This window comes from Heteronotia binoei, chromosome 11, assembly GCF_032191835.1.
Source record: "Heteronotia binoei isolate CCM8104 ecotype False Entrance Well chromosome 11, APGP_CSIRO_Hbin_v1, whole genome shotgun sequence".
Taxonomy (NCBI): Eukaryota; Metazoa; Chordata; class Lepidosauria; order Squamata; family Gekkonidae; genus Heteronotia; species Heteronotia binoei.
Window position 1 is genome coordinate 82,106,941 of NC_083233.1, and position 27,543 is coordinate 82,134,483.

Consider the following 27,543-nt stretch of genomic DNA (forward strand, 5'->3'; position numbering starts at 1 on the left):
AATACGCGCGCCAGTGAAGTTATAGGTGTGGCTACATATGACAATGCAGTTAAGAATATATGAGTGTAAATAGGAATAAGTCTTGGATAACTGGTTAATCAGCAATGATGCTACTATTAAGAAAGTCAGCAAAGTATATTCAAAGTACAAACTTGAAACAGATCCTTGTCAGGGGCTTATATAGGCTTCCCAATCCCCAGGTCCCAGAGGGGCATCCCCCGGTTTTACAGGCTTCCCCCCTCCCCCAGCCAGCTGGCCGGCGGGGGAAGCCCTGCCCCCAGAGCCATCATGCACCTCCATAAACGATTCCCATAGGGAATGATGGGGAATTAAACCGTGGGTATCGGGGGCTCTAGAGGGGCTGTTTTTTGAGATAGAGGCACCAAATTTTCAGTATAGCATCTAGTGCCTCTCCCCAAAATACCTACCAAGTTTCAAAAAGATTGGACCAGGGGGTCCAATTCTATGAGCCCCAAAAGAAGGTGACCCTATCCTTCATTATTTCCTATGGAAGGAAGGCATAGAAAAGGTGTGCAATCCCTTTCAATGTGATGGCCAGAACTCCCTTTGGAGTTCAATTATGCTTGTCAAAGCCTTAATCTTGGCTCCACCCCTAATGTCTCCTGGCTCCACCCCCAAAGTCCCCAGATATTTCTTAAATTGGACTTGGCAACCCTAGGCTTATACCTGAGAAAAGGCTTCCTCTGTGTGTGAGAGCAAGAAGCATCTGTTAGCTCTTTGGGGAGGGTGCATCTCACCGTAAGGAAGCAGGCTCCAACAGTCTGGCTGGATTCCGTTGTGGTCACTGGGATCTACTTCCAAATGTGTGCACGCAAGCCTGCCGCCATTTTGTCTTCTCAGCCGTCAACTGAAGGCTGCCATGAGGGTCGCTGTGATTGGGGCCGGCGTGATCGGACTGTCCACGGCCATCTGCATCTACGACCGCTACCACCTGACCGATCCGGGGCTGGAGATGGAGGTGTACGCCGACCGATTCACACCTCACACCACCAGCGATGGGGCAGCTGGGCTCTGGCAGCCCTACCGTTACGCCAAGGGGGACGCCCAGGAAAAGTAAGAGCAAAAGGTCTCTCTTCCCACCCAGCACTGACTGCTTCTCCACCTTTGCTAGGGAAAGACTAATTTTCGGAATGGTTTTGTCGGTAAGGAAGGGAATGACTGGTCCCAGGCCTCGGATTCAGCAGGAGCTCAGAGGAGCCCAGCTCCTGAACCTTTCTGAGGGTTCCCCCTCTTCTCCCCACTTACCTTGTCCATTGAATAGGAGGTGCAGCTGCATAACAATCCTTGGATTAGGAGAGCGGGCAGCCAGCCAGCCACCAGGGGCTTTGCCACACCCCCAGCAGCCCTCATTAGCCCCTGGAGAAGCCCACGCCATCCTTTCTCTGCTTCTTCTGTGATTTTGGGTGACAAGTGGCTTGCTGGCCTTTTGACTGGGGGAAGGGGCTGCCCAGGAGAGCCCCAGGTGAGCGAGGCCTGCTTGGCGTGGCTGGATCTCTAGCGAGCCCAAGCAGGCCTCACTCGCCCAAGGCTCTTCTTTCTTGCATCGGGTTGCTTTTGGCTGGGGGGTGGCAGATGCCAATAAGTTATACTAATGAGCTCCACCACCTATTTTTTTACAAAACGACCTCTGACTGGTCCTACATTGTTGAATTTCATAGGCTCTGTCCATTTTGGTTAAATATTTTGGTTAAATCACCCAAAGGGTGATTAACCTGTGGAATTCACTGCCACAGGAAGTGGTGGCGGCTGCAAGCATAGCCAGCTTCAAGAGAGGATTGGATAAAAATATGGAGCAGAGGTCCATCAGTGGCTATTAGCCATGGTATATATATGTGTGTGTGTGTGTGTGTGTATATATATATATATACACACACACACACACACATATATTGGCCACTGTGTGACACAGAGTGTTGGACTGGATGGGCCTTTGGCCTGATCCAACATGGCTTCTCTTATGTTCTTATGTGACACAGAGTGTTGAACTGGATGGGCCACTGGCCTGATCCAACATGGCTTCTCTTATGTTCTTATGTGACACAGAATGTTGGACTGGATGGGCCTTTGGCCTGATCCAACATGGCTTCTCTGATGTTCTTCTGTGACACAGAATGTTGGACTGGAGGGGCCACTGGCCTGATCCAACAGGGCTTCTCTTATGTTCTTATGTGACAGAGTGTTGGACTGGAGGGGCCACTGGCCTGATCCAACAGGGCTTCTCTTATGTGACACAGAGTGTTGGACTGGATGGGCCACTGGCCTGATCCAACAGGGCTTCTTTTAGGTTCTTATGTGACACAGAGTGTTGGACTGGATGGGCCGTTGGCCTGATCCAACATGGCTTCTCTTATGTTCTTATGTGACACAGAGTGTTGGACTGGATGGGCCATTGGCCTGTCCAACAGGGCTTCTCTTATGTTCTTCTGTGACACAGAATGTTGGACTGGAGGGGCCACTGGCCTGATCCAACAGGGCTTCTCTTATGTTCTTATGTGACACAGAGTGTTGAACTGGATGGGCCACTGGCCTGATCCAACATGGCTTCTCTTATGTGACAGAGTTTTGGACTGGATGGGCCATTGGCCTGATCCAACATGGCTTCTCTTATGTTCTTATGTGACACAGAATGTTGGACTGGATGGGCCTTTGGCCTGATCCAACATGGCTTCTCTGATGTTCTTCTGTGACACAGAATGTTGGACTGGAGGGGCCACTGGCCTGATCCAACAGGGCTTCTCTTATGTTCTTATGTGACAGAGTGTTGGACTGGAGGGGCCACTGGCCTGATCCAACATGGCTTCTCTTCTGTTCTTATGTGACACAGAGTGTTGGACTGGATGGGCCACTGGCCTGATCCAACATGGCTTCTCTTATGTTCTTATGTGACACAGAGTGTTGGACTGGAGGGGCCACTGGCCTGATCCAACATGGCTTCTCTTATGTTCTTACGTGACACAGAATGTTGGACTGGATGGGCCACTGGCCTGATCCAACATGGCTTCTCTTGTGTTCTTATGCCAAAAAAATCTTCCTAAAAAACAGAGCTGTTGAGTAATACCATAAATAGGTTCTGGAGGTTGGTAACGCCTTCCTTTCAACTGGAGATACTTTGGAAAAGAGCTGAAAATAAGATCACACCCTGGGATGCACATGTGTATTTCAAGGGCGGGGGGGGGGGGGTGTTCCCCTGTATTTGCATCTTGCTTTTCCGACATCCGTGATCCCTCTAAATGGCTCAAGGCAAACAAATCTCCCTGCCCTCAGGTTAACACCCCACAGAAGAGAAGGGAGATCATTTCTTGAAAAATATTAATCTCTTTCAGACTTCCTTGAGGAAGGGGCTGTGGCTCACTGGTAGAGCATCTGCTCGGCATGCAGAAGGTCCCAGGTTCAATCCCCGGCATCTCCAATTAAGGCAGTAAAAGATCTCAGCCAGAGACCCTGGAGTGCTTCTGCCACTCTGAGTAGACAGGACTGACTGTGATGGGCCAAGGGCCTGATTCAGTAGAAGGCAGCTTCAGGTGTACTTTCAGCTGAAAGAAAATTATTTGGCCTCCAGGCTTAGTAATGGAGTGCCTTGATTTTTTTTTTTGCAATTGTGGGGTGTTCTGGTTTGGGGAGGGGTTGAGCTTGGGTGATCTTTCTATACTGACTCTGTACTATTTGATTTTACAGGCTTTGGAACAAAGAGACTTTTGATTATCTGTTGGAGCACATTAACTCCCCAGAAGCTCAAGAAATGGGCCTTTTCCTGCTCTCTGGATACAATCTCTTTACCCAGCCGGTTCCAGTAGGTGTCTGATTGTAGTGGCATTGGAGCCTTTTCCCCTGGTGGCCCTGGATGATCAGGGTGGAAGCAGGCCTGATGTCCAGTAGACCAGGGATGAGGAAACATTCCAAGGAATTCCTTCCATGGCTTTCAAGCCTCTATTTGTTTTGTCCCATTTGTGAAAATCTGAACTCTGAATCTCCTCTACAAGATGGGAAAAGTACAGTGGAGGGTGACCAAGATGACGAGGGTGTAGGAGCACCATCCCTGTGAGGAAAGACTGAAGAAAAGTCTGGGGCTTTTCCGTTGAGAAAAGAGAAGACTAAGCGGGGGGACGTGATAGAGGTTTATAAAATTATGCCTTGGGCAGAGAGAGTTGGCCAAGAGAAATTTTTCTCCCTCTCCCAAAATACTGGAATTGGAAGGCATCCAATCAAGCTGCTTTACATAGAGAGTAATGTGGAATTCACTGCTAGAGGATGCTGTGATGGCCACAGAAATAAACAGTTTTAAAAGGGGATAAATTCATGAAGGATATCAATGGCTCCTAGCCATGGTGACTGAGGGAACCTCCACATTCAGAGGCATTAATCCTCCGAATCCCAGAGCCAGGAGGCAACATCAGGGAAGGCCTCTCTGTCCTATTGTTGGCCCTCCAGAGGAAGTGGCTGGCCTCTGTGTGAGACAGGAGGCTGGACTGGATGGACCCTCCCTGGTCTGACCCAGCAGGGCTCTTCTGAAGTTCTTCTCAGGGGAAGGCCTCGGCCTCTCTGCCCTGCTGTTGGCCCTCCAGAGGAACTGGTTGTCCTCTGTGTGAGACAGGAGGCTGGACTAGATGGACCCTCACTGGTCTGATCCAGGAGGGCTCTTCTGATGTTCTTCTCAGGGGAAGGCCTCGGCCTCTCTGCCCTGTTGTTGGCCCTCCAGAGGAACTGGCTGGCCACTGTGTGAGACAGGAGGCTGGACTAGATGGGCCACGTCTGATCCAGTATGGGTTTTCTTATGTGGGTTTCCTGGAAGACTTAAAAGCAGGATGTGGTTCACAGGTTTTCCAGAGTGGAGCAGGAACGGGGACTGGTCCTGCTACAGGAGCCACTGGTTTGAACTCCCTTATACTGGCAATCGTTGATGGATTTCTCTCCCTTAACATCATATTGTCACCTTAATGGGCCTGTCCTGAATTTTTTTCTTCTCCATAGGACCCATCCTGGAAAGATACGGTCTTGGGCTTTAGGAACTTAACACAGAAAGAGCTTGAACTCTTCCCTGGTTACAGGTACGGTCCAATGAACTCTCTGCTTAAATTTCAAATGGCTTGGTTGGTTCACCATGTCCTGCTGGTTGGGTGCCAGGGTTGTCAATCTCTGTGTGAGGTCTGGAGATATCTGCACGCAACTGGTCTTTAGAATAAAGAGATCCAGTTCTGTGAAGAAAAAGGCTGTTTTGTAGTGTGGGCTCTATATAGCTCTCCCCCCCCCCCCGCTTTCTCTCCTTTCTTTTTATTTTCTCTGAGTGCATCAGACTAAAAATGCAACTAACTAAAAATATGTCGATACAATAATCTACTTGGAAGAACTTTGGGTTTTTGTGAGGTATTTGATAACAGGAAACCAAATAACTAAAACTAAAATCATAATCTTCAGGTGGAGATGGTTGGATTTGATTAGACATTTTATTCAAGATAAAAAATGTCCCACAAACGCTGCTGCCAGTCACTCATAGAAGGAGGAGTATTGTCTATCCATTTTGCTGCTAAAGTTGTACGAGCAGCGGATATTAATATATGAAGGTGACATGTTAGATGGGCTCGGTTTACCTTGTGGCCCAGTGACCATGGTTAGCTGTACCACTGCTGCACAAACTACTTGTCAAAAAGTTGGACTTGGGTGTTCAGCTCTGAAATCCTTATTCAGTTATTGATCATTATTAATGATAGATTGATCATTATTCATGGCGAAATAAAAACTATTCTTGGTGGCCCTACTCCATCCCAGGGTGGATAGCACTTCAGCTGGTGAGCCTTGTGTTGTGAGAATTTGGGATTTGGGTCCTAAAAATAAATGTATCTTATGCTTTATGAATGTATCAGACCAACTTTAAGTGAACCAAACTCCCAAAATGCTTTTCAGCTCTCTGACCTCTCAAAAGTTGTGTGTAATTCTCTGTTCCCAGGAAAAGATAAGATACGACATCTAAGGGTAATAAAACAGCAACATTGAGGCATCCCTCTGAAATGCAAGAATTTTAAATATTTATGTTACCAAATGGCCTGAACCTGTAGACATGTAAATAACTGAAGGTATGGAAAAAAGTGGTTTGTCAGGATGGACCTGACAATGGCCAAAGCAAGCAATGGCCAGCAGAATTCACACACGTCACAGGGCCTTCAGACCCTTCGATGTCTTTGATGTTCAACCTACATAAGCTGTGCTTTTCAGAGAATCAGGAGCGCTCGGTCAGATCAGCAGAGGGGGTGACCCTATCTCCTGCTGTCTGTCCACGGTCCGAGAATTCTCGTGTGTTTGTATGTTTGTGTGTGTGTGGGGGGGGGAAATTTCTGTTGCTTTGTTTCTTACTTTATTGCTAGTACAGCTTTGATAGAAGGGCTACCGTATAAGTGTTTTGTTGAATCGGCTGGGCACCAGAGGTCTGCCCAACCCAAAATTCTGTCCTGTGTTAAAGGTTAACTATCTCCATAATAAAGTGTAAGTTTATGTCGTTGCATGAGTTTAGTATTGCTTGTTTCACTTTTAGCTAACCTTAGATAGTGTAAAAGCACCAGTCTGACTGCCTGAGCCTGGGTAAGGGGACATATTAAAGACAAAGGACCGAGACCGAGGCTGGTGGAGGGTTGCCAATGTTGGAGACTCTGCCCACACCTTGCTCACTCCCCATTTCACTCCTTCAGAGGGCAGCCCTTCCGTCTTCTTTTTTTTTCTGCTTGCAGTTACGGCTGGTTCAACACGGCCCCAATGCTGGAGGGCAGGACCTATCTACCCTGGCTGACAAGCAGGTCAGTGCGAGATACAACGTTTTCTGCTTTTTGTCCCACTGGCATCTGGCAAGCCCCCATGGCTGTGCCCCCTTCCCTCTAGGCCCTTTTAAATGGTGTTATCTTTAGTTTGGTGTAGGGGTTAAGAAAGCCAGTTCGGTGTAGTGGTTAAGTGCGCGGACTCTTATCTGGGAGAACCGGGTTTGATTCCCCACTCCTCCACTTGCACCTGCTGGAATGGCCTTGGGTCAGCCAGAGCTGTGGCAGAGGTTGTCCTTGAAAGGGCAGCTGCTGTGAGAGCCCTCTCAGCCCCACCCACCTCACAGGGTGTCTGTTGTGGGGGAGGAAGGGAAAGGAGATTGTGAGCCGCTCTGAGACTCTTGAGTGGAGGGCGGAATATAAATCCAATATCTTCATCTACCTCACAGGGTGTCTGTTGTGGGGGAGGAAGGGAAAGGAGATTGTGAGCTGCTCTGAGTCTCTGATTCAGGGAAAAGGGCGGGGTATAAATCTGCAATTCTTCTTCTTAGTGGCACCATCCGGTTGGTGAAGAGGAATATTCAGTCAAAAATTTAACCCAGAGGTTACTGTCTGTGGTTCCCAAAGAACTCTGGGAAACGTTGTGCCCTGTTAAACCATCACGTTTGAGTGGCAGACAGCAGTAGCTGTGCAACCTTCACTCCCCACCCCCATTTTATTCACAGCAGACCAGGAAGCTCTTGGTCCACAGTTCCTTCTCACGGTCAGCTCCTGCATTTCATAGTGATTCATGTTGAAAAACGTCTCCCAACCGACAGGCTCGTAAAGATGACATAAGGGAGGTCCTGGAAATGCCAACCTCTGTGGTACCTGTCAGGCTTCTGACCATGGGAAATACTTCCCTGCCGTTCTAAGTAGACCTTCTAGAGAGAAGCCTAATCTAAAGAGTCCTTTCCCTATCATAAATGGCTTTCACGTCCAGCATCAGGTGTGTGTGGGGGGGATATGACAGTTTCCCTAGCTGCTCAAAGTCCCGGGTTCCTGCTTGTGGGTCCCTCTTAGGGCCTCGCTTGTTCTCTCCGGCTGAGTCAGAAAAGCAAATGTTCTCCTTACAGGTTAAAGATGCGGGGAGTCAAGTTCTTTCATCGGAAAATCAGCTCTTTCCAAGAGGTTAGTTCCTGCTTGTGAAATGTATGTTGCAGGGCAGGGGTGGCCAAACTGTGGCTCAGGCGCCACGTGTGGCTCTTTCCCACAGATTCTGTGGCTCTTGAAGCCCCCACTGCCTGGTTGGCTAGCTTGGAGAAGGCATTTGTCTCTTTAAATCGCTCGTTCCAGTCAAGCCAACTGGCAGCTTGGAGGATGCATTTAAAGTTAAAGTTGCTTCCTTTCTACCTCCCCATCCCCCATCTGTTTGCTTTCCTTCTTCTCTCCCTCTCTTCTTCCCTGTCTTGCGGCTCTCAGACATCTGGCATTTATTCTACGCGGCTCTTAGTTGAAGCAAGTTTGGCCACCCCTGTTGCAGAGAGACCTTGATAAGGACCAGCCAGACCCTTCCTTTTCTGTAGCTGAGCAGAGGATCCAATCCAAAGGGAAATCCACTTTGCCAATTCAAGCAGGACTGTCTCCAGATATTTGGGATGGTGAGAATTAGGAATCTGAAAAACTGCAAAACCCTGTACACACACAATAGCCCCATACATTTACATTCACATTATTTGATTGCTGAAATCATGCAAGTGTAATTAATTAAAAAATTTTTTTAAAAAACCCTAACTGCCAGCTATCTTTCAGTCACCCCAATGCCTTTATTGTTCTTGACTGGAATGCTGGAAGGTTTAAGGAGACTTACTGAATGTCTTTCCCTCCTGCCATTCATCTCATTTTCATCCCCTCCTACCTGTGAGGCGTGTCCTGACCTGGGTGGGCCAAGTTTGCCTGATCTCATCAGATCTGGGTTGCAAAGAAGAGTGTTGTGTTTGCTTTTCCACTCCTGTTTTGTCTTGGGAGAGAAGGACTGGCCCCATTTCCCCCAGTGAATGTGTTAGGGTTTAGAGATACTTTTAGCAGAGTTGTGTGGAGAGAACCACAAATAAACAAGCCAGGCACACGTTTAAGCTTAAGAATAAAAGTAGTTTACTTTTTTATGAGGAAAAGGGTGACTGGGATTTCTAAAAAAACAAATGAGGACTCAATATCCTTTTCTAGTCTCTAGACTGCATCTCGACTCTCTGGAGTCCAAACTCTAACTGCATGGAGATCTGAGGGCTTAACACAAAGGGCAATAAAACTGACCAATGGTTTCCCTTAGATCACCTCCCAAATATATGGATTAGCCTATTAGGGCTCTCCTTCAATGGTCACTATGCATATTGACACCTAGCCTTTGGTGGGAAGTACGTGCAGACATTCTCATTGGCTCTACCTCTCACTGGCTAAACATCAGCATGCATATACATTCGTTTAATCAACTCATGACAACAGGAAGTGAAATTGCATCAGAAAACCCAACAGAATGCAGCTGACTTCCTTGTGTCTTTGGAAGTAAAAGGTCCAGCGCTTTATGCGGTGTGAAAATCCAGGGCCCAGGGCTGGAGTATCCTTGTGGGTGGTCATTAGAGTCCCCTGCTGGGACGGTCAGAGACTGTGGGAGAACAACGGCAATGCAAAGATGCTCGTTAAGGGACGCATTTGGAGGAGTGGCAGAAGGTTACAAGAAGACAGGCCATTTCAGAGGGAAGCCATCTTGGTCTGTTGCAGAAAGCTAGGTAGGAGTCCGATAGCGCCTTAGACCAGCAGGATTTTTCTAGCATAAGCATTCAGCTGTCTTCATCAGATACCTGTCAAGATAGGCAGTTGCTCAAATACCAGCGATCAGAAGAGAGAATGGCAGGTGGCAGCTGTGTGATCATAGGAGGCTGTCGATTGGCACAAGGAGCTTTGGAGAACGACACGGTTCTGCCTGGCCCAGAGGGATAATGACCTCACCAATCTGTCTTCCGCTAGTTGATGGCTCAAGGTGTGGATGTCATCGTCAACTGCACGGGGGTTCGTGCCGGGGAGCTGCAGCCAGACCCCGAGTTGCGTCCCGGTCGGGGGCAAATCATCAAGGTGAGGCCCAGCTTTGGGATATGTTCAGGATACAGGCGCTGAACCCCGAGAGCCAGTGTAATGCTGTAGACCAAACTAAAATGGTTCCTCTTAGTTTTAATTTGGGCAGGCTTGAGGCCTGCTTGTAAATTTTTAAACGTTTTTTTTCTGCAAAGCCCATAGAAACATAAAGGTCAGGCCTATTAGTGTGGGCCTTGAGCTCAGTGCACCTGTGGATTGTTGCCCTGGAAACAAAGGGGAGTCATCTGTTGCTGCCTCCTTTATCAGTATCTCATTAGTGCTATTCTGACTAGTTTGGGTTTCGATTGGGTTATTCGAATTAACCCACGAGGGTTTCTTAGGGATAAAGGATCTTTATTCTCTTTGCCCTCATTTGGGACTACTTGACTAAACTCTGAGACCCATTCTACTAGGCTTCCCAACCCCCCCCCCCCGCCCTGGCGGGGGACCCTGGGTTCGCAGCCTCATCCCCTGCTCTCCAAAAATCGGGAAGCGGGGTGGGGGGTGGTGGAGGGGGTGGAGAACATACGTGTAGGCTTCATATTGTTGTAGAGCTCCTGAGCCATTTGTAAAATGTGTGCCCCTTTAAGGCTGGGCAGGAAACAGGAAGGGTTTCGGAGAACAGCCCCTCCCTTTTTTTCTTTCGTTTTCAAAGCAAGTAGAGTTCTCCGGAAGAAGACCCAGTAAGTATTTGTGTGTGTGAGAGAGGGAGGGGGCAGGGGATTCCCTGGCTTGGAGGCCCTCCCCCCCTTTAGAAAGCGTGGGGGGGAGTGGGAAATGTCTACTGGGCACTCTATTATTCCCTATGGAGAACGATTCCCATAGGGAATAATAGGGAATTGATCCATGGGTATTGGGGGCTCTGGGGAGGGCTATTTTTTGAGGTAGAGGCACCAAATTTTTAGTATAACATCTAGTGCGTCTCCCCAAAATACCCCCCAAGTTTCAAAACGATTGGACCAGAGGGTCCAATTCTATGAGCCCCAAAAGATGGTGCCCCTATCCTTAATTATTTCCTATGGAAGAAAGGCATTTAAAAAGGTGTGCTGTCCCTTTAAATGTGATGGCCAGAACTCCCTTGGAGTTCAATTATGCTTGTCACATCCTTGTTCCTGGCTCCACCCCCAATGTCTCCTGGCTCCACCCCCAAAGTCTCCTGGCTCCGCCCCCAAAGTCCCCAGATTTTTCTTTAATTGGACTTGGCAACCCTACATTCTACGCTGGGGTCTTCACTTATGGATTATTGATGGACTTTGTTGCTTTGACTACCTTGGAACCAATTTGTATGTTTAGATAAGTATATGTTATGACGTTCTTATTTTGGTTCACAGCTCCTAATGTAAATTCTTATGCTTGTGTTGAAATAAACTCTTTTTATTTTAAAAAAGAGATTTTTGTTTCCTTGTCTGGAGGGTTGTAATAACTTTATGCCAAAAGCTTACCTAACTGCCTCGGAACTTGCCTAAACTACCAGAAAGAAAAGTATTTTGTTCTGGGAAACTCCTGGCCACATAGCTGTGGTTTGGCTTTCCCTGGTTTAGGATTAAAAAACCCTGAAGTTTGACTGGGCACCTCAGTGTGTGAAAGTACTCAGTCTGGTGGCAGCCCTACCCCCAGGACCCTGTTTTGGGCCTGGTTTTTGTTATTGCATTAGCCACCATCTTAACGGCCTGCCTAAATCTCGGTCACAAGACGACGGACCGTTACAGCCAGTCTCTGCAACAAGCTGCAGATGAAAAAACCCCAACAGAGTTGGCAGCTTTGTAGGGGGGAAATGGGGTCTTGCTGGCTTCTTATGTCACATGATCCCTGCTTGGTGGGGTGTTGCAACGCCCCTTCTGCCCATCTGCTGTGGTGGCGCTAGAGAGCAGCCAAGGCTAGGCGAATCAGGAATGGCCGACAGGAGGTTGCAGGGCTGAGAGGGAGGAGCCAGTTGAGGGCAGCTGGATGTGGGTTCCGGATCAGAAATAGCCCCTGAATCCTAAAGATGAGCACAGGATCCATAAGGAGTGCTGCTCGCGATGATAAGGAGGAAATTGCACATAAGCAGGAAACCACAACGTGCAGATGACTGAAAACAAAACGTTGTGTCAAATGCAATTCAAAAATTCATACCATAATGATTCAAATATTCATTTACTTATAGCGATTATTCTTCATAATTCATATAATACTTCAACTCAAAGGCCAAATACAAAAATCAACCTGAAAAGGAATCCAGTCCTGAATGCTTGTTGTCCGAGAGGTACCATTCCCTGCTGTATCCTCGACTTTCAGACGTAGGTAGAATCATAGAATCCTAGAGTTGGAAGGGACCTCCATGGTCATCTAGTCCAACCCCCTGCACAACGCAAGAAACTCACAAACGCCTCCCCCAAAATTCACAGGATCTTCATTGCTCTCAGATGGCCATCTAGCCTCTGTTTAAAAACCTCCAAGGAAGGCGAGCCCACCACCTCCTGAGGAGGAAGCCTGTTCCACTGAGGAACTGCTCTAAACTCACAAATCCCTCCCCCAAAATTCACAGGATCCTCATTGCTCTCAGATGGCCATCTAGCCTCTGTTTAAAAACCTCCAAGGAAGGAGAGCCCACCACCTCCTGAGGAGGAAGCCTGTTCCACTGAGGAACTGCTCTAAACTCACAAATCCCTCCCCCAAAATTCACAGGATCCTCATTGCTCTCAGATGGCCATCTAGCCTCTGTTTAAAAACCTCCAAGGAAGGAGAGCCCACAACTTCCTGAGGAGGAAGCCTGTTCCACTGAGGAACTGCTCTAAACTCACAAATCCCTCCCCCAAAATTCACAGGATCCTCATTGCTCTCAGATGGCCATCTAGCCTCTGTTTAAAAACCTCCAAGGAAGGAGAGCCCACCACCTCCTGAGGAGGAAGCCTGTTCCACTAAGGAACTGCTCTAAACTCACAAACACCTCCCCCAAAATTCACAGGATCCTCATTGCTCTCAGATGGCCATCTAGCCTCTGTTTAAAAACCTCCAAGGAAGGAGAGCCCACCACCTCCTGAGAAGGAAGCCTGTTCCACTAAGGAACTGCTCTAAACTCACAAATCCCTCCCCCTAAATTCATAGGATCCTCATTGCTGTCAGATGGCCATCTAGCCTCTGTTTAAAAACCTCCAAGGAAGGAGAGCCCACCACCTCCCAAGGAGGAAACCTGTTCCACTGAGGAACTGCTCTAAACTCACAAATCCTTCCCCCTAAATTCACAGGATCTTCATTGCAGTCAGATGGCCATCTAGCCTCTGTCTAAAAACCTCCAAGGAAGGAGAGCCCACCACCTCCCGAGGAAGTCTGTTCCTCTGAGGAACCGCTCTAACGGTCAGGAAGTTCTTCCTAACATTGAGCTGGAAACTCTCTTGATTTAATTTCAACCCACTGGTTCTGGTCCTACCTTCTGGGGACACAGAAAACAATTCCACCCCATCCTAGTACCATATGTTGCTACTGTATTTTTAAAGCAGCAGACCTCTGTCCAACTGGTGCGGCAACAAGCATCCAGAACTGGATTCCTTTTCAAGTTGATTTTTGTATTTGGACTTTTGAGCTGGACTGAAGTATTACATGAATTATGAAGAATAATCGTAAGTAAACGAATATTTGAAAATTTATAAGTAAATGAATATTTGAATTATTATGGTATGAATTTTTGAATTGCATTTGACACGACTTGCTTGTTTTCAATCGCTATGATAAGGAAGCAAGAATTAAGGTGGGACATTTTTCTAAGGACAAAAAGAGGGGTTATTGGTGCAATCCAGGGCACTTCTAGAAGCCCCCAGGTGCTGGGCAGAGTTTCAGAAAAGGCTGGTCCCTGCCCCAAGGAGCTTACAGTGACCATTGTGATCCTGGGAGAGGCAGATGGGGGTGGGGGAGCTGGGAGAAGCTTGAGCTGAGAAGCCCCCCAGGCTCCTTGCCTCCTGCCTTTTCCATGGGGAATGTTAGTGAGGGCCAAAGGGAATCTCCTCCTCTTTCTCCGCCATCTTCTTTGACCTTCAGGTGGAGGCTCCGTGGGTGAAGCATTTCATCATAACCCATGATGCTGAGTCGGGCCTCTATAATACACCTTACATCATACCCGGGTAAGGAAAGTTTCATTGGCTGCAGCAGCGGCCGAATCTGCAGGGAGAACCCAAACAAACCCTTGAAGCTGCTCCTTCCTTCTGTTGGTGTGGCCGGTTCAGTGCTTGGCAGCTGTGATGTGTCGCATCAAGCCAGAGGGCTGCCTTTGGCAACTGACGGGGACAATGACACAGCCCTGGAACAAATGGGGCCCTGTGGGAGTTGCAGGGTCCATTCAGCTCAACTTGACTGAGAGCCAGTTTGGAGTAGTGGTTAAGTGTGCGGACTCTTATCTGAGAGAACGAGGTTTGATTCCCCACTCCTCCACTTGCAGCTGCTGGAATGGCCTTGGGTCAGCCGTAGCTCTGGCAGAGGTTGTCCTTGAAAGGGCAGCTGCTGTGAGAGCCAGTTTGGTGTAGTGGTGAAATGTGTGGACTCTTATCTGGGAGAACCGGGTTTGATTCCCCACTCCTCCACTTGCAGCTGCTGGAATGGCCTTGGGTCAGCCATAGCTCTCGCAGAGTTGTCCTTGAAAGGGCAGCTGCTACAGAAAGTTCTCTCAGCCCCATCTACCTCACAGGATGTCTTCTGAGAGCCAGCAGTGGTTAAGTGTGTGGACTCTTATCTGGGAGAACCGGGTTTGATTCCCCACTCCTCCACTTGCAGCTGCTGGAATGGCCTTGAGTCAGCCAGAGCTCTCTTATCTGGGAGAACCGGGTTTGATTCCCCACTCCTCCACTTGCACTTCCTGGAATGGCCTTGGGTCAGCCGGAGCTCTTGCAGAGTTTCCCTTGAAAGGGCTGCTGCTGCAAAAAGCTCTCTCAGCCCCATCTACCTCACAGGGTGTCTTCTGAGAACCAGTAGTGGTTAAGTGTGCGGACTCTTATCTGGGAGAACTGGGTTTGATTCCCCACTCCTCCACTTGCACCTGCTGGAATGGCCTTGGGTCAGCCATAGCTCTGGCAGAGGTTGTCCTTGAAAGGACAGCTGCTGTGAGAGCCCTCTCAGCCCCACTTACCTCACAGGGTGCCTGTTGTGGGGGAAGGCGATTATGACCACTCTGAGACTCTGATTCAGAGAGACACGTGGGGTCTAAATCCAATACCTTCTTCACCCTGTGGTCATTGTGGCAGTGGCCTGGTCTGAGCCCTTGCGGGACAGCCAACGACCCAAGGGCCCCTGGCTGCAGGCTGCCTTGCCAGGAACTTTCCCAGACAGCAGGGGGCGCTCCACCCCTTCAGGCCCCAGTGGAGCACCCTGGGAAATGGCTGCGCTCTGCTGCAAGGCTTCTGTGGGAGAGGCCAGCCATCCCAGGGGATGTCAGAGGTGGGAGGAGCTGCGGCTCAGAGACAGAGCAGGTGCTTGGTGTGCAGAAAGCCCCAGCTTCAGCCCCCGGTGGGAATTGCAGCTCAAGCCGCAGCGACAGCAGGTGTGGCTGTGGGATCGGGGCCTGCCTCACCTTCTGCCTTCGGTCCAGGAGCCGGCTCGTGACCTTGGGAGGGATCTTCCAGCTGGGAAACTGGAGTGAAGAGCGCAGCCCCCAGGACCACCGTCACATTTGGCAGAGCTGCTGCCAGCTGCTGCCCAGCATCCAGGTACAGCCACATCCCCAGCCCCTCCTGCACTGCTCCAGCCACCTGCAGAGACGGGGCCAGGAAGAGAAACAGGCTGGCGAAGGGACTTGCAGGGCAACTCAATTTATCTCCCACAAACCCAAGAAAGCTGGCAGGAGCTCAGCCGCCGGACCAAGAAGCCCCCAGAAGAGTCAGGGCAGGAGCTGCAGGACAGACGCTTGGTTCAGTTAGACAGCTGGAGCCTGTCCCTTCCTCAAGCTTCGCCTGGGAGGCAGCTGCAGTGGAAACACGGACCGATTCCCCACTCGCCTTCTGCTGCTCTCACGCTCCTCTTCGGTTGGATTTTCTGCTCTCTGCCCCGGGGCTGCAACTCGCTCCGCCTCTTTCCCACAGCAAACAGAATCCTCTAAAAACCCGTTTCTGTTTGCTGACTGAAAAAGGCAAAGCAAGTTGCAGCCCCGGGGTAGAGAGTGTGAAATCCAACCGAAGCCCCACGGAGAAGAGGAGCATGAGAGCGGCAGAAGGTGAGTGGATCTCAGGGTGCTTCTGGTTGGGCAAAGCGGCAGAGGGGAAGAGCAAGCCAGGGGATGGGACTGCAAGGCAGATGAGGATGGACCATTCCTGGTCCCTCCTGGTGGCCCCTGGGTTTTTTGGCCACTGCGTGACACAGAGTGTTGGGCTGGATGGGCCACTGGCCTGATCCAACATGGCTTCTCTTACGTTCTTATGTGACACAGAGTGTTGGGCTGGATGGGCTATTGGCCTGATCCAACAGGGCTTCTCTTATGTTCTTATGTGACACAGAGTGTTGGACTGGAGGGGCCATTGGCCTGATCCAACAGGGCTTCTCTTATGTTCTTCTGGGACACAGAGTGTTGGACTGGATGGGCCATTGGCCTGATCCAACATGGCTTCTCTTATGTTCTTATGTGACACAGAGTGTTGGGCTGGATGGGCCACTGGCCTGATCCAACATGGCTTCTCTTATGTTCTTCTGGGACACAGAGTGTTGGACTGGAAGGGCCACTGGCCTGATCCAACATGGCTTCTCTTATGTTCTTATGTGACACAGAGTGTTGGGCTGGATGGGCCACTGGCCTGATCCAGCATGGCTTCTCTTACGTTCTTATGTGACACAGAGTGTTGGGCTGGATGGGTCATTGGCCTGATCCAATATGGCTTCTCTTATGTTCTTATGTGACACAGAGTGTTGGGCTGGATGGGCCACTGCCCTGATCCAACATGGCTTCTCTTACGTTCTTATGTGACACAGAGTGTTGGGCTGGATGGGTCATTGGCCTGATCCAACATGGCTTCTCTTATGTTCTTATGTGACACAGAGTGTTGGGTTGGATGGGCCACTGGCTTGATCCAACATGGCTTCTCTTACGTTCTTATGTGACACAGAGTGTTGGGCTGGATGGGTCATTGGCCTGATCCAACATGGCTTCTCTTATGTTCTTATGTGACACAGAGTGTTGGGCTGGATGGGCCACTGGCCTGATCCAACATGGCTTCTCTTATGTTCTTATGTGACACAGAGTGTTGGGCTGGATGGGACATTGGCCTGATCCAACATGGCTTCTCTTATGTTCTTATATGACACAGAGTGTTGGGCTGGATGGGCCACTGGCCTGATCCAACATGGCTTCTCTTATGTTCTTATGTGACACAGAGTGTTGGGCTGGATGGGCCACTGACCTGATCCAACATGGCTTCTCTTATGTTCTTATGTGACACAGAGTGTTGGGCTGGATGGGTCATTGGCCTGATCCAACATGGCTTCTCTTATGTTCTTCTGTGACACAGAGTGTTGGACTGGATGGGCCACTGGCCTGATCCAACATGGATTCTCTTATGTTCTTATGTAACACAGAGTGTTGGGCTGGATGGGACACTGGCCTGATCCAACATGGCTTCTCTTATGTTCTTCTGTGACACAGAGTGTTGGACTGAATGGGCCACTGGCCTGATCCAACATGGATTCTCTTATGTTCTTATGTAACACAGAGTGTTGGGCTGGATGGGCCACTGGCCTGATCCAACATGGCTTCTCTTATGTTCTTCTGTGACACACAGTGTTGGACTGGATGGGCCACTGGCCTGATCCAATATGGATTCTCTTATGTTCTTATGTAACACAGAGTGTTGGGCTGGATGGGCCACTGGCCTGATCCAACATGGCTTCTCTTATGTTCTTCTGTGACACAGAGTGTTGGACTGGATGGGCCACTGGCCTGATCCAACATGGATTCTCTTATGTTCTCCTGTCTGGGGCAGTGATGCTCTGTATTCTTGGTGCTTGGGGGACCACAGCAGGAGGGCTTCTGGAGTTCTGGCCCCACTGGTGGGCCTCCTGATGGCACCTGTTTTTTGTGGGGGTTTTGGCCACTGTGTGACACTGTGTTGGACTGGATGGGCCACTGGCCTGATCGAACATGGCTTCTCTTATGTTCTTATGTCTAGGGCAGTGATGTTCTGTCTTCTTGGTGCTTGGGGGGGGGCAACAGTAGAAGGGCTTCTAGTGTCCTGGCCCCACTGATGGACCTCCTGATGGCACCTGATTTCTTTGGCCACTGTGTGACACAGAGTGTTGGACTGGATGGACCATTGTCCTGATCCAACATCACTTCTCTTATGTTCTTATGTTTGGGGCAGTGATGCTCTGTATTCTTGGTGCCTGGGGAGGCAACAGTAGAAGGGCTTCTAGTGTCCTGGCCCCACTGATGGACCCCTTGATGGCACTTGGGGGTTTTTGGCCACTGTGTGACACAGAGTGTTGCACTGGATGGGCCACTGGCCTGATCCAACATGGCTTCTCTTATGTTCTTATGTGACACAGAGTGTTGGACTGGATGGGCCATTGGCCTGATCCAACATGGCTTCTCTTATGTTCTTATGTGACACAGAGTGTTGGACTGGAGGGGCCACTGGCCTGATCCAACATGGCTTCTCTTATGCTCTTATGTGACACAGAGTGATGGACTGGATGGGCCATTGGCCTGATCCAACAGGGCTTCTCTTATGTTCTTCTGTGACATAGAGTGTTGGACTGGATGGGCCATTGGCCTGATCCAACAGGGCTTCTCTTATGCTCTTATGTGACACAGAGTGATGGACTGGATGGGCCATTGGCCTGATCCAACAGGGCTTCTCTTATGCTCTTATGTGACACAGAGTGATGGATTGGATGGGCCATTGGCCTGATCCAACAGGGCTTCTCTTCTGTTCTCTTATGTTCAGGCAGTGTGGGAGAGCAGAGGGTATGCAGAGGGGGAGGAAGAAAGTGGCCCCATACCCTCCCCTCTCCAGTCTGAGGCCTGGCAGGTGTCCTCCCCCACAGGGAAGGTCCCAGCAGAGCCAGGGCGAAGCAGCCTTGACCGAGGGGAGGGTCACCACAGACGTTGCTGTGGGGCATCAGCTGGGGAGTTCTTGCCTCCCAAAGGATCAGTTAGCTATTGTGGGAGAACAGGATGTGGGACAAGACAAGACAGACCTTCATTGTGATCCAGTGGGGCTCATCATCCATCCCAAGGAGATCTGTCTCAAGGCTGGGGAATATTATGGGCTGGATCCCACAGATCTCTTCTGCATCCCCCCATCATAAGCCTCGTGCTCCAGGAGGTTAGTGGGAAAGTTCCACAGGGGAGAAGCGGGTTTTTCTGTGGCTGCCGTTTGCAGCTCAGGCGTTTCCTTGGTGTGACTGAAGGCAAGCCAATCTGTTTTTATTCTCAGAGAGCCAAGATTGTGGACGAGTGGAGCGGCCTCCGTCCAGCCCGGCCTAAAGTTCGGCTGGAGCGTGAAGTCATACGCCACGGACATTTACAATCTCAGGTATGCAGGCTCCAGGGTGGAAAGAGGTGTTTGGAGTCCAAAGTCAAGGCCACAAGGGACTATCTTTACCTTTACTCTTTTTTTTAACCTTTAAAACTGTTCAGACTTCTTTGCTAGAAAGCCCGCCTTCCCACTCACAAAAAGACATGCCCTGGAGTCCCCTCGGTAGAAAGAATCAGTTCAAGTCTGCAGTCTAGATCCCCTCCGTGGAGGAACGCCATCTTAGTTAATGTTGGTGCTTCGTTGGAAGGGAACATTAAACTACTAAAGCAGGCTTTGGCCTAGCCTCGTCTTGCAAAGCAAAAACTGGAGTGTGACAACATGACTGTAGCAGATATGCAAGACCTCCTGTTGGAGCATCATCAGCATGCAGGGGCACCTGCAGAAGTGCACCCCGCCCGGTCAGAAGCAACTTTACGGCTACAATTGGAACTGGAGAGAATGCGTATTGAGGCGGACCGAGACCGCAGACGGGAGGAAAGAGAGAGGGATGAAAGACGAGGCTAGGCCAAAGCCTGCTTTAGTAGTTTAATGTTCCCTTCCAACGAAGCACCAACATTAACTAAGATGGCGTTCCTCCACACCCTCCCTTGATCCTTAGCTCTTTTGCCCAGTAGCATTGCAGTTGTGGTCACCACAAACCCCGTCCCTGGGTTGTACCCGGCCACTCCCCTTTCTTCTCATTCAAGGAGACTTGGAGACGCGGGAGTGGGAGGAAGACGCTGTGTGCGAGAGGAAAGAACTGCCGTTAGTGGAGCCAAGTGTGAGGACAACACCACCCACGTTCTGTTCTTGCCTGTTTTTGTTTGTTTCAGGTGATTCATAACTACGGCCACGGAGGCTTTGGGATCACCATCCACTGGGGTTGTGCGATGGAGGCAGCCAGGTTATTTGGGAGCATCCTGGAGGACCAGAAGCTCCCCAAACCACCCCGAGCCCAGCTCTGATGATCACCTGGGTAACGACAATTCAGGAGCCTCTGCTTTCTAAAAAAAAATCTCTTACGTGGAAAATTAGCTTTTGTAGAATCAGGGAATCCTGTTTACCTGCTGAACACTTAATAATTGTCTTATTGGTGAAACTGATCTCAGACAAAATGGAGCGGCCGTTGTTGGGGACGGCAGAGGGTCTGGAAGAGGCCAACTTGGATGGACTGTCTTCTTGAAAGTCAATTTGGTGTAACAATGAAGTGCACGGATTTGATTCCCTACTTCTCTACTTGCAGCTGCTGGAATGGCCTTGGGTTAGCCATAGCTCTCGTAGGAGTTGTCCTTGAAAGGGCAGCTTCTGGGAGAGCTCTCTCAGTCCCATCCACCTCACAGGGTGTCTGTTATGGGGAAGGTAGGGAAAGGAGATTGTAGGCTGCTCTGAGACTCTGTCCTTGAAAGGGCAGTTTCTGGGAGAGCTCTCTCAGCCCCATCCACCTCACAGGGTGTCTGTTATGGGAAAGGAGATTGTGGGCTGCTCTGAGACTCTGTCCTTGAAAGGGCAGCTTCTGGGAGAGCCCTCTCAGCCCTATCCACCTTACAAGGGTCTGTTGTGGGGGGAGATGATATAGGAGATTGTGAGCCGCTCTGAGACTCTGATTCGGAGAAAAGGGCAGGGTATAAATCTGCTGTCTTTTTCTTGATAGATGATTTTGTGGTCTTTTCTGGCAGGGGAGGGGGCTGGTCATCTTGGGTTTAGAGCAGCCCCCAAAAATCAAAGGCCAAAAAACCCTCATTACTGTAAAAACTATTCATTTATTCAACATAAAAGATCAACTGTCAAATCGCACTATCTAACATTGCGTCATTAACAGAGAAACAAGAACAGAGCGGGACAAGCTCAGAATACCGATCTCTTTTCTTCAACATGGAAGGGTGCCTAGTTTAGAAACTGTACATTCAAACACAAGAGAAACATTCAGTGTTCTTTTTTTCCAGCAAGCATCGAGAAATACAAAGATCATTCGTCACGGCAGATGCAGAGAATACACTTTCCCCTTACCACCGTATTGCACTTTTAACAGGCTGCTGAGCAAAAGTCTGAACCCCACAACTAAGATTAATTCCACAAGATCTTCTGGGGTTTTTTTAGAGAACGCACCAGCACATTTGTATCCATTCCCAAGGGGAAAATGCGGAACAGTGTTTGGAATGGAATCTTTGGAAGGTTTGGCTATGTACAGTGTTTAACAGAAGTTCAGCAACGACGGAAAGAGGAACAAAATTTATGCTGGAATAAAATACTGGTATAAATTTTGTCATCCTTTCAGGTACCTCTGGACCCTTTATTTAGTTCTCTTACAAAAGACTAACGTAACTACCCCTTGGGGAATTATATACACTGGTCATTCTTAATATCTTAAAAAACCCCAAACATGTTTGGTTTCTAAGTCTTAATAAACTGCAACGTATTCATTCCCGAGACTCCCCCCACCCCACAAAAAAAGTATAAGAAACTTGTTTTGCACCGTTCAAGAGAAACCCTGTTGACTCAGATGAAGTTTGATACGGCTTGAGGATCCTTTCGCAGGGTCCTCATTACTTAAGAAAAGCTCTTGTCGTTGTATGCAGCCGGGGCCGCTTATAGTATTTAATAAAGCACATGAAAGAAACTGAATTCGAAGAAGCGTTCTGTGGTCACGTCCGCACTGCAAATTCATTGCACGCCAATCTTTCAAGCAACCTTCACAGGGGCAGCGCCACAAAACCAGTCGGCTGGATTGACCCCCAAGACAACATTTTACTCCTGGAAGTAGGCTTGCCAACCTCTAGGTGGGGCCTGGAGATTTCCCAGAATTATAACGACACAGGTCAGTTTCCTATGGTAGGGATGCTAACCTCCAGGTGAGACCTGGATATTCCCCAGGAATCATAGCTCATCTCCAGACTACAGAGATCAGTTCCGCTGGAGCAAACGGAGGCTGGGCCCTACGGCATTGTCCCCCACTGAGGCCCCGCCCTCCCCCACATCTCCAGGAGTTTCCTAATCTGGATCTGGCAACCCGACCCCCCATCCCCCACTGGTGGCCAGGGAGGGCGTGGCAGAGCGGAGTGAATGGGAGCTTTGGCAGGTAGACTCTGCAGCATTACAGATGCCAGGCCTCTGAGGGTTTCCCAACTTGGCGTTGGCGAGAAGATCTGGGAGAAAAGCTGTGTCAGAAATGACCAAGGGAGGGCAAGATACATCTTATGGGCTTCATCTGCTGACCCCAGTTCGGAACTCTCCATGTGACTGACAAGTGCCCGGGGCTTTTTTGGAGCAGGTACACACAGGAACGCCGTTCTGGCTGGCTTGGCATCAGGGGGTGTGGTCTAACATGCAAATGAGTCCCTGCTGAGCTTTTCCTAAATAAAAGCCCTGCGCAACACAATGGTGGCATCAGGGGGTGTGGCCTAATATGCAAATGAGTTCCTGCTGGGCTTTGTCTCTTGGGGTGAAATACTCCTGACCTATGAGGTTTTTGGCTTTTGGTATTGTTTGGCATTTCAGCAAGTCGTTCGAAGGACTATGTTCATACTAACTTTTGCAAAGCACTTTGAAGAAAAAGCTTAAATCTCCATGAAATGTTTATCTAGTTGATTGCTGAATCTGGGGCTGGAAGCAGGCAATTTTTCTATTCCGACTATTTTTGTCTATCTGTCCCTAACAGGTTCTGCAGGTTTTGGCACTGTTTCCAAAGCCTGCCATGCCTGTTTGACCTGAGACTAAAGAAGTGGGTGCATTGACCTTGGAAAGCCCAGAGTCTCTCAGACCACCTTCAGCCCTCCCTCTCCACTCTGAGTCAGCCCTTGGGTTATCAAGCAGCCTTTTCCAAGTCTCAGGAGGCTTTGAATAAGACCTCCCACCACAAACAATTAAAATACGAAAGTATACAGTCACATATGCTTGGGTGAAATGGCTGGCCCCATCTGTGTTGCTTCCCCAGGTGACCTGGCTGAGATATTTTATATGAACATATGAAGCTGCCTTCTACTGAATCAGACCCCCCTGGGTCCATCAAAGTCAGTCTTGTCTCCTCAGACTGGCAGGGGCTCTCCAGGGTCTCAAGCTGTGGTTTTTCACGCCTACTTGCCTGGACCCTTTTTAGTTGGAGATGCCGGGGATTGAACCTGGGACCTTCTGCTTACCAAGGAGATGCTCTACCGCTGAGCCACCATCCCTCCCCTAACTGGCAGCGGCTCTCCAGGGTCTCAAGTTCAGGTTTTTCACACCTATTTGCCTGGACCCTTTTTAGTTGGAGATGCCGGGGACTGAACCTGGGACCTTCTGCTTACCAAGCAGCTGCTCTACCCCTGAGCCACCGTCCCTCCCATTTTCACTGGGTGTTCCCTTCTCAGTTGGGCTTCTCGGAAAGACCCCCAAGACATCTGGAAGGCTGGGTTTCCATACAGCTTGCCTTGCTGCTCATTGGTCAGAGCCTGCAGTTCAGACCCTCTGGGCAGCGACCAAAATGGGCTGACAACGTTTAGCTGCTCCGAGCCAACTGCTTTGCACAGTCATCGTATATCCCTGCTGTCTGCCAAAGGGAGCTCTGGCTCTCCAAAGCTCTCATACCCTGGAAATCTTGTTGCTGAAACTGGATCTAACTGATGCACCCCGCCCCCCCCCTCGAGATTTCTTGCAGTGGGGTGCAGCTGTTGGGTTGTGCACTGCACAGCTGCCTGGTTCAGACCCAGCAAGTGGTGGTGACAAGAAGGGTTGGCTGGCCTCTGACCAGATGGTGGCGCTAGAGGCACAGGAGAAGGCAGCAGGCAAACCAATGACTCCGTCTCACCACCTCTTGCTGGGCTGCTTTGACTTCGGCGATGGCTGTACGTCAGTCGCCAGGGATGCAAGGACACACACGTCAGGTCAGAGCTGAATTAAACCCTATGGAGGCCCCTAAGGAGTTAAAATCTTGGAGGTCCCCTCGCAAATGATCTCAGAGTTGGAACGCCCACCCACCGCCTGTGGACCCCACTGCAGCCTGAAGGCCCCTTCTCAAAAGCCCCCTTGACATAGGCTTGCCAATTTCCAGGTCCCAGCAGGAGTTCTTCCGCTTTCCCAGGCTCCTTCCCGCCCCCAGTCAGCTGGCCGGCGGGGGGAAGCCCCACCCCCACAGCCACCATGTGCCTTTCCCCCTCCGGAGGCTTCAGTCTCCGATTGAAAGGCTTCCTCTTGGGATAGCGTGTCTGTGTTACTTGGACGAAGTTGGCAGCAACTTGTGAGTAGAGAGGCCAATCCCTCTCTTCAGAGTCGCCAGAAATAGGGGTGGGGGGAAACATCTGCTGAGCACTTCATTATTCTCTATGTGGAGATCGAGTCTCATAGGGTATAATGAGGAATTGATCTGGAGGTTTCAGGGGCTCCGGGGGAGCTGTTATTTGAGGTAGAGGCATCAGATTTTCAGTATAGTATCTAGTGCCTCTCCCCAAAGTACCCCCCAAGTTTCAAAACGATTGGACCAGGGGGTCCAATTCTATGAGCCCCAAAAGAAGGTGCCCCTATCCTTCATGATTTCCTATGGAAGGAAGACATTTTAAAAAGTGTGCGGGCCCTTTAAATGTGATGGCCAGAACTCCCTTGGAGTTCAGTTATGCTTGTCATACCCTTGTTCTTGGCTCCGCCCCCAGTGTCTCCTGGCTCCACCCCCAAAGTCCCCAGATATTTCTTGAATTGGACTGGGCAACCCTACCTTGACAAAGCTGCGGGGGAGAGGCAAATGTGGTGAAAACACCAGCAGCAGCCGCCCCAGGCAAGTCAGGCAAAGAGCGGCTCAGTGCCGGCCGCACGTGCAGGCTGGGAGGGCAGCAAGCGGGGGGGGGGGGGGGTCTGGGGGCGGGGGAGCCAGGCTGGGACCACTGCCTCCTTGGCTTAATCCCGTCCAGCTCTGCCTCCTGGCATCCCTAAAGAAATGCACCCTCATCCCTCCTGGGAGCTGCTGAGTCATGGCTGGCCTGGGGCATTCTGGGTATTCCCTCTTGGGGCTGACTGTGTTGCTCTTTGGGAGCCCACTGGCTGGGGTCTCGGGGTGGCGTTTCAGTGACTCTCACGCAGCTGTTTTAATTGGGTGGCAAATTTGGTTTCATTTAGATCCTGGTGGGTGGCCGTGTTGGTTTGAAGCAACAGAATGGAGTCTGAGTCAGTAGCATCTTTAAGACCGACAAAGTTCTATTCTAGATAGATCCAAGCTGGTTGCCGTGTTGGGCTGAAGCAGCTGAACAAAGCAGGAGTCCAGTGGCACCCTGAAGACCAACCAAGTTTTTTTTGAGAACGTCAGCTTTCGTGTGCTCTTCAGCATTCTTCATCAGACGAGGAATCCGGCACAGTGAGCAAAGCCACACAGAGCTGAGCAGAGCCATACAGAGCTGGTAGGCAGTGGCCCAGAATGCAACATGGTACAGATTTAGGAACCAATGGCAGTGAAGTAAAATTATCCGGTAGGGAGGGGTTTAGAAGGTAAAATGGTACAATGGCAGAATAGTACAGTTAACAAATTGAGCAAACCTTTGATTTGAGTAGCATGTACCCTTTTACATTCTAAACCCCTGCCTACCAGATAATTTTACTTCTCTGCCATTGGTTCTTAAAACTGTACCATGTCGCATTCTGAGCCACTGCCTACCAGCTCTGTATGGCTCTGCTCAGCTATGTATGGCTTTGCTGCTGGATTCCTCGTCTGATGAAGTGTTCTGAAGAGCACATGAAAGCTGACATTCTAAATAAAAATGGGTTGGTCTTCAAGGTGAAACTTGACTCCTGCTTTGTTCAAAGTTCTATTCTGGGTGGGTGCAGCCAAAAGCTTATACCCATTAAACTTTTAGTCTTAAAGGGACCACTGGACTCAAACTTCATCCTGCTCCTATCGGTTTCATTTAGAATGGATTCTCATTTCCAGTTGTGTTGCTTTATAATGTTCAGTTAGTAAGGAAAGGAAAGGTCCCCTGTGCAAGCACCAGTCGTTTCCGACTCTGGAGTGAAGTTGCTTTCACAACGTTTTCACAGCAGACTTTTGACGGGGCGGTTTGCCATTGCCTTCCCCAGTCATCTACACTTTCCCCCCACCAAGCTGGGGACTCATTTGACTGACTTTGGAAGGATGGAAGGCTGAGTCAACCTCGAGCCAGCTACCTGAATCCAGCTTCCGCTCGGATCAAACTCAGGTCATGAGCAGAGGGCTCTGACTGCAGTACTGCAGCTTTACCACTCTGCCTCATGGGGCTCTTCGGTTAGTAAGAGGGGCATAAATATTTTAGGATAATTAATTACAATGCATTCCTTAAATACTGCAAGGCCACGGCTTCCTGTTCCACGTGAGCCCTAACCGTCCCACCCTTCAGGTGAGAATCGCCAGCACACGAGAGCACATCTATCTCAGCAGTGGAAAATACCAGCTGTCTTATCTGGATTCCACACTCCTTGAGGACTTCCCAATCCAGATGTAATGCCAGCTGGATTTCTTGGCTTTATATAACATGTACGATGAGCACCCATGAGTTCAGAGAGGAAAAGCCTCCTAGTGGCTGTGAGTCATGCTATTTAGACAAACCTCCCTATCCGGAGGCAGTCTGCCCCATAGCACCCAATGGTGCAGGGCAGGGGTGGGGGGTCAATAGCAGGGAAAGAAACTGCCATCATCGCCTGTTTGTAGCTTGCCTTAGCTGGGAACAGGACACTGGGCTTGGGGGTATTTCTAATCAATATTAAATACATTTCCAAACATCCTGAAGCATCAAAGCCTTTGGACAGACCAATCAGTTTCCTGCAGATCAGGCCTGACTCCTACATTCACCATTCAAATCTCAGGCCATGAGGCATTCCAACTGGAGGGACCCCTTTTTCTGCATCCTCGCCCTAGTGAGCCCATCTCCTCGCCGCACCTCCCTCTCTGACCTTGAAGACCAGCAACTGGGATGCAGGAACAATCCAAGGTGTCCAAGAAGAGATACCCCATGCAGTGCGACATAGCACAAATCGCTGCAGGCACACACACACACACGCACACAAAACCACAACCCCAATGGCGGTTGGCAGTCTTTCCTGACTTACCCAAACAATGGACTGAACCATTCGAAAAACACAGTTTCTGTTCCCAGATTGCCAGCAAGACTTTTTCGTCAATGGTGTGATTTGGGAGACGTACTTCTGGATCAAGCAGAGCTGTGTGTCGGCTGCGCAAGAAGAAGACGTTCCAGAAATGACAAAGGAAGTCCTCAAGAAAC

At 49.7% G+C, this 27,543-nt stretch overlaps 1 protein-coding gene across 1 annotated transcript; it reads left to right on the plus strand.

Moving 5' to 3' along the window:
• Window positions 1–837: 837 nt before the first annotated feature.
• Window positions 838–21,127, plus strand: LOC132579143 (D-amino-acid oxidase-like). Its single transcript, XM_060249347.1, has 10 exons — window positions 838–1,074; window positions 3,697–3,811; window positions 4,990–5,066; window positions 6,738–6,803; window positions 7,877–7,931; window positions 9,765–9,869; window positions 13,884–13,966; window positions 15,424–15,541; window positions 19,256–19,354; window positions 20,170–21,127. The coding sequence occupies exons 1-10, from the start codon at window positions 881–883 to the stop codon at window positions 20,299–20,301; spliced, it is 1,044 nt and encodes a 347-aa protein (XP_060105330.1). The 5' UTR covers window positions 838–880; the 3' UTR covers window positions 20,302–21,127.
• Window positions 21,128–27,543: the final 6,416 nt, after the last annotated feature.

What these genes read in the sequence shown, in the direction of transcription:
- LOC132579143 (XM_060249347.1), top strand. Translation starts at nt 881, where the DNA reads ATGAGGGTCGCTGTGATTGGGGCCGGCGTGATCGGACTGTCCACGGCC. An exon ending in GAACTCTTCCCTGGTTACAG is followed by an intron (nt 5,067 to 6,737) that starts GTACGGTCCAAT and finishes TTCTGCTTGCAG; the next exon opens with TTACGGCTGGTTCAACACGG. An exon ending in AGCTGCTGCCCAGCATCCAG is followed by an intron (nt 15,542 to 19,255) that starts GTACAGCCACAT and finishes TTTTATTCTCAG; the next exon opens with AGAGCCAAGATTGTGGACGA.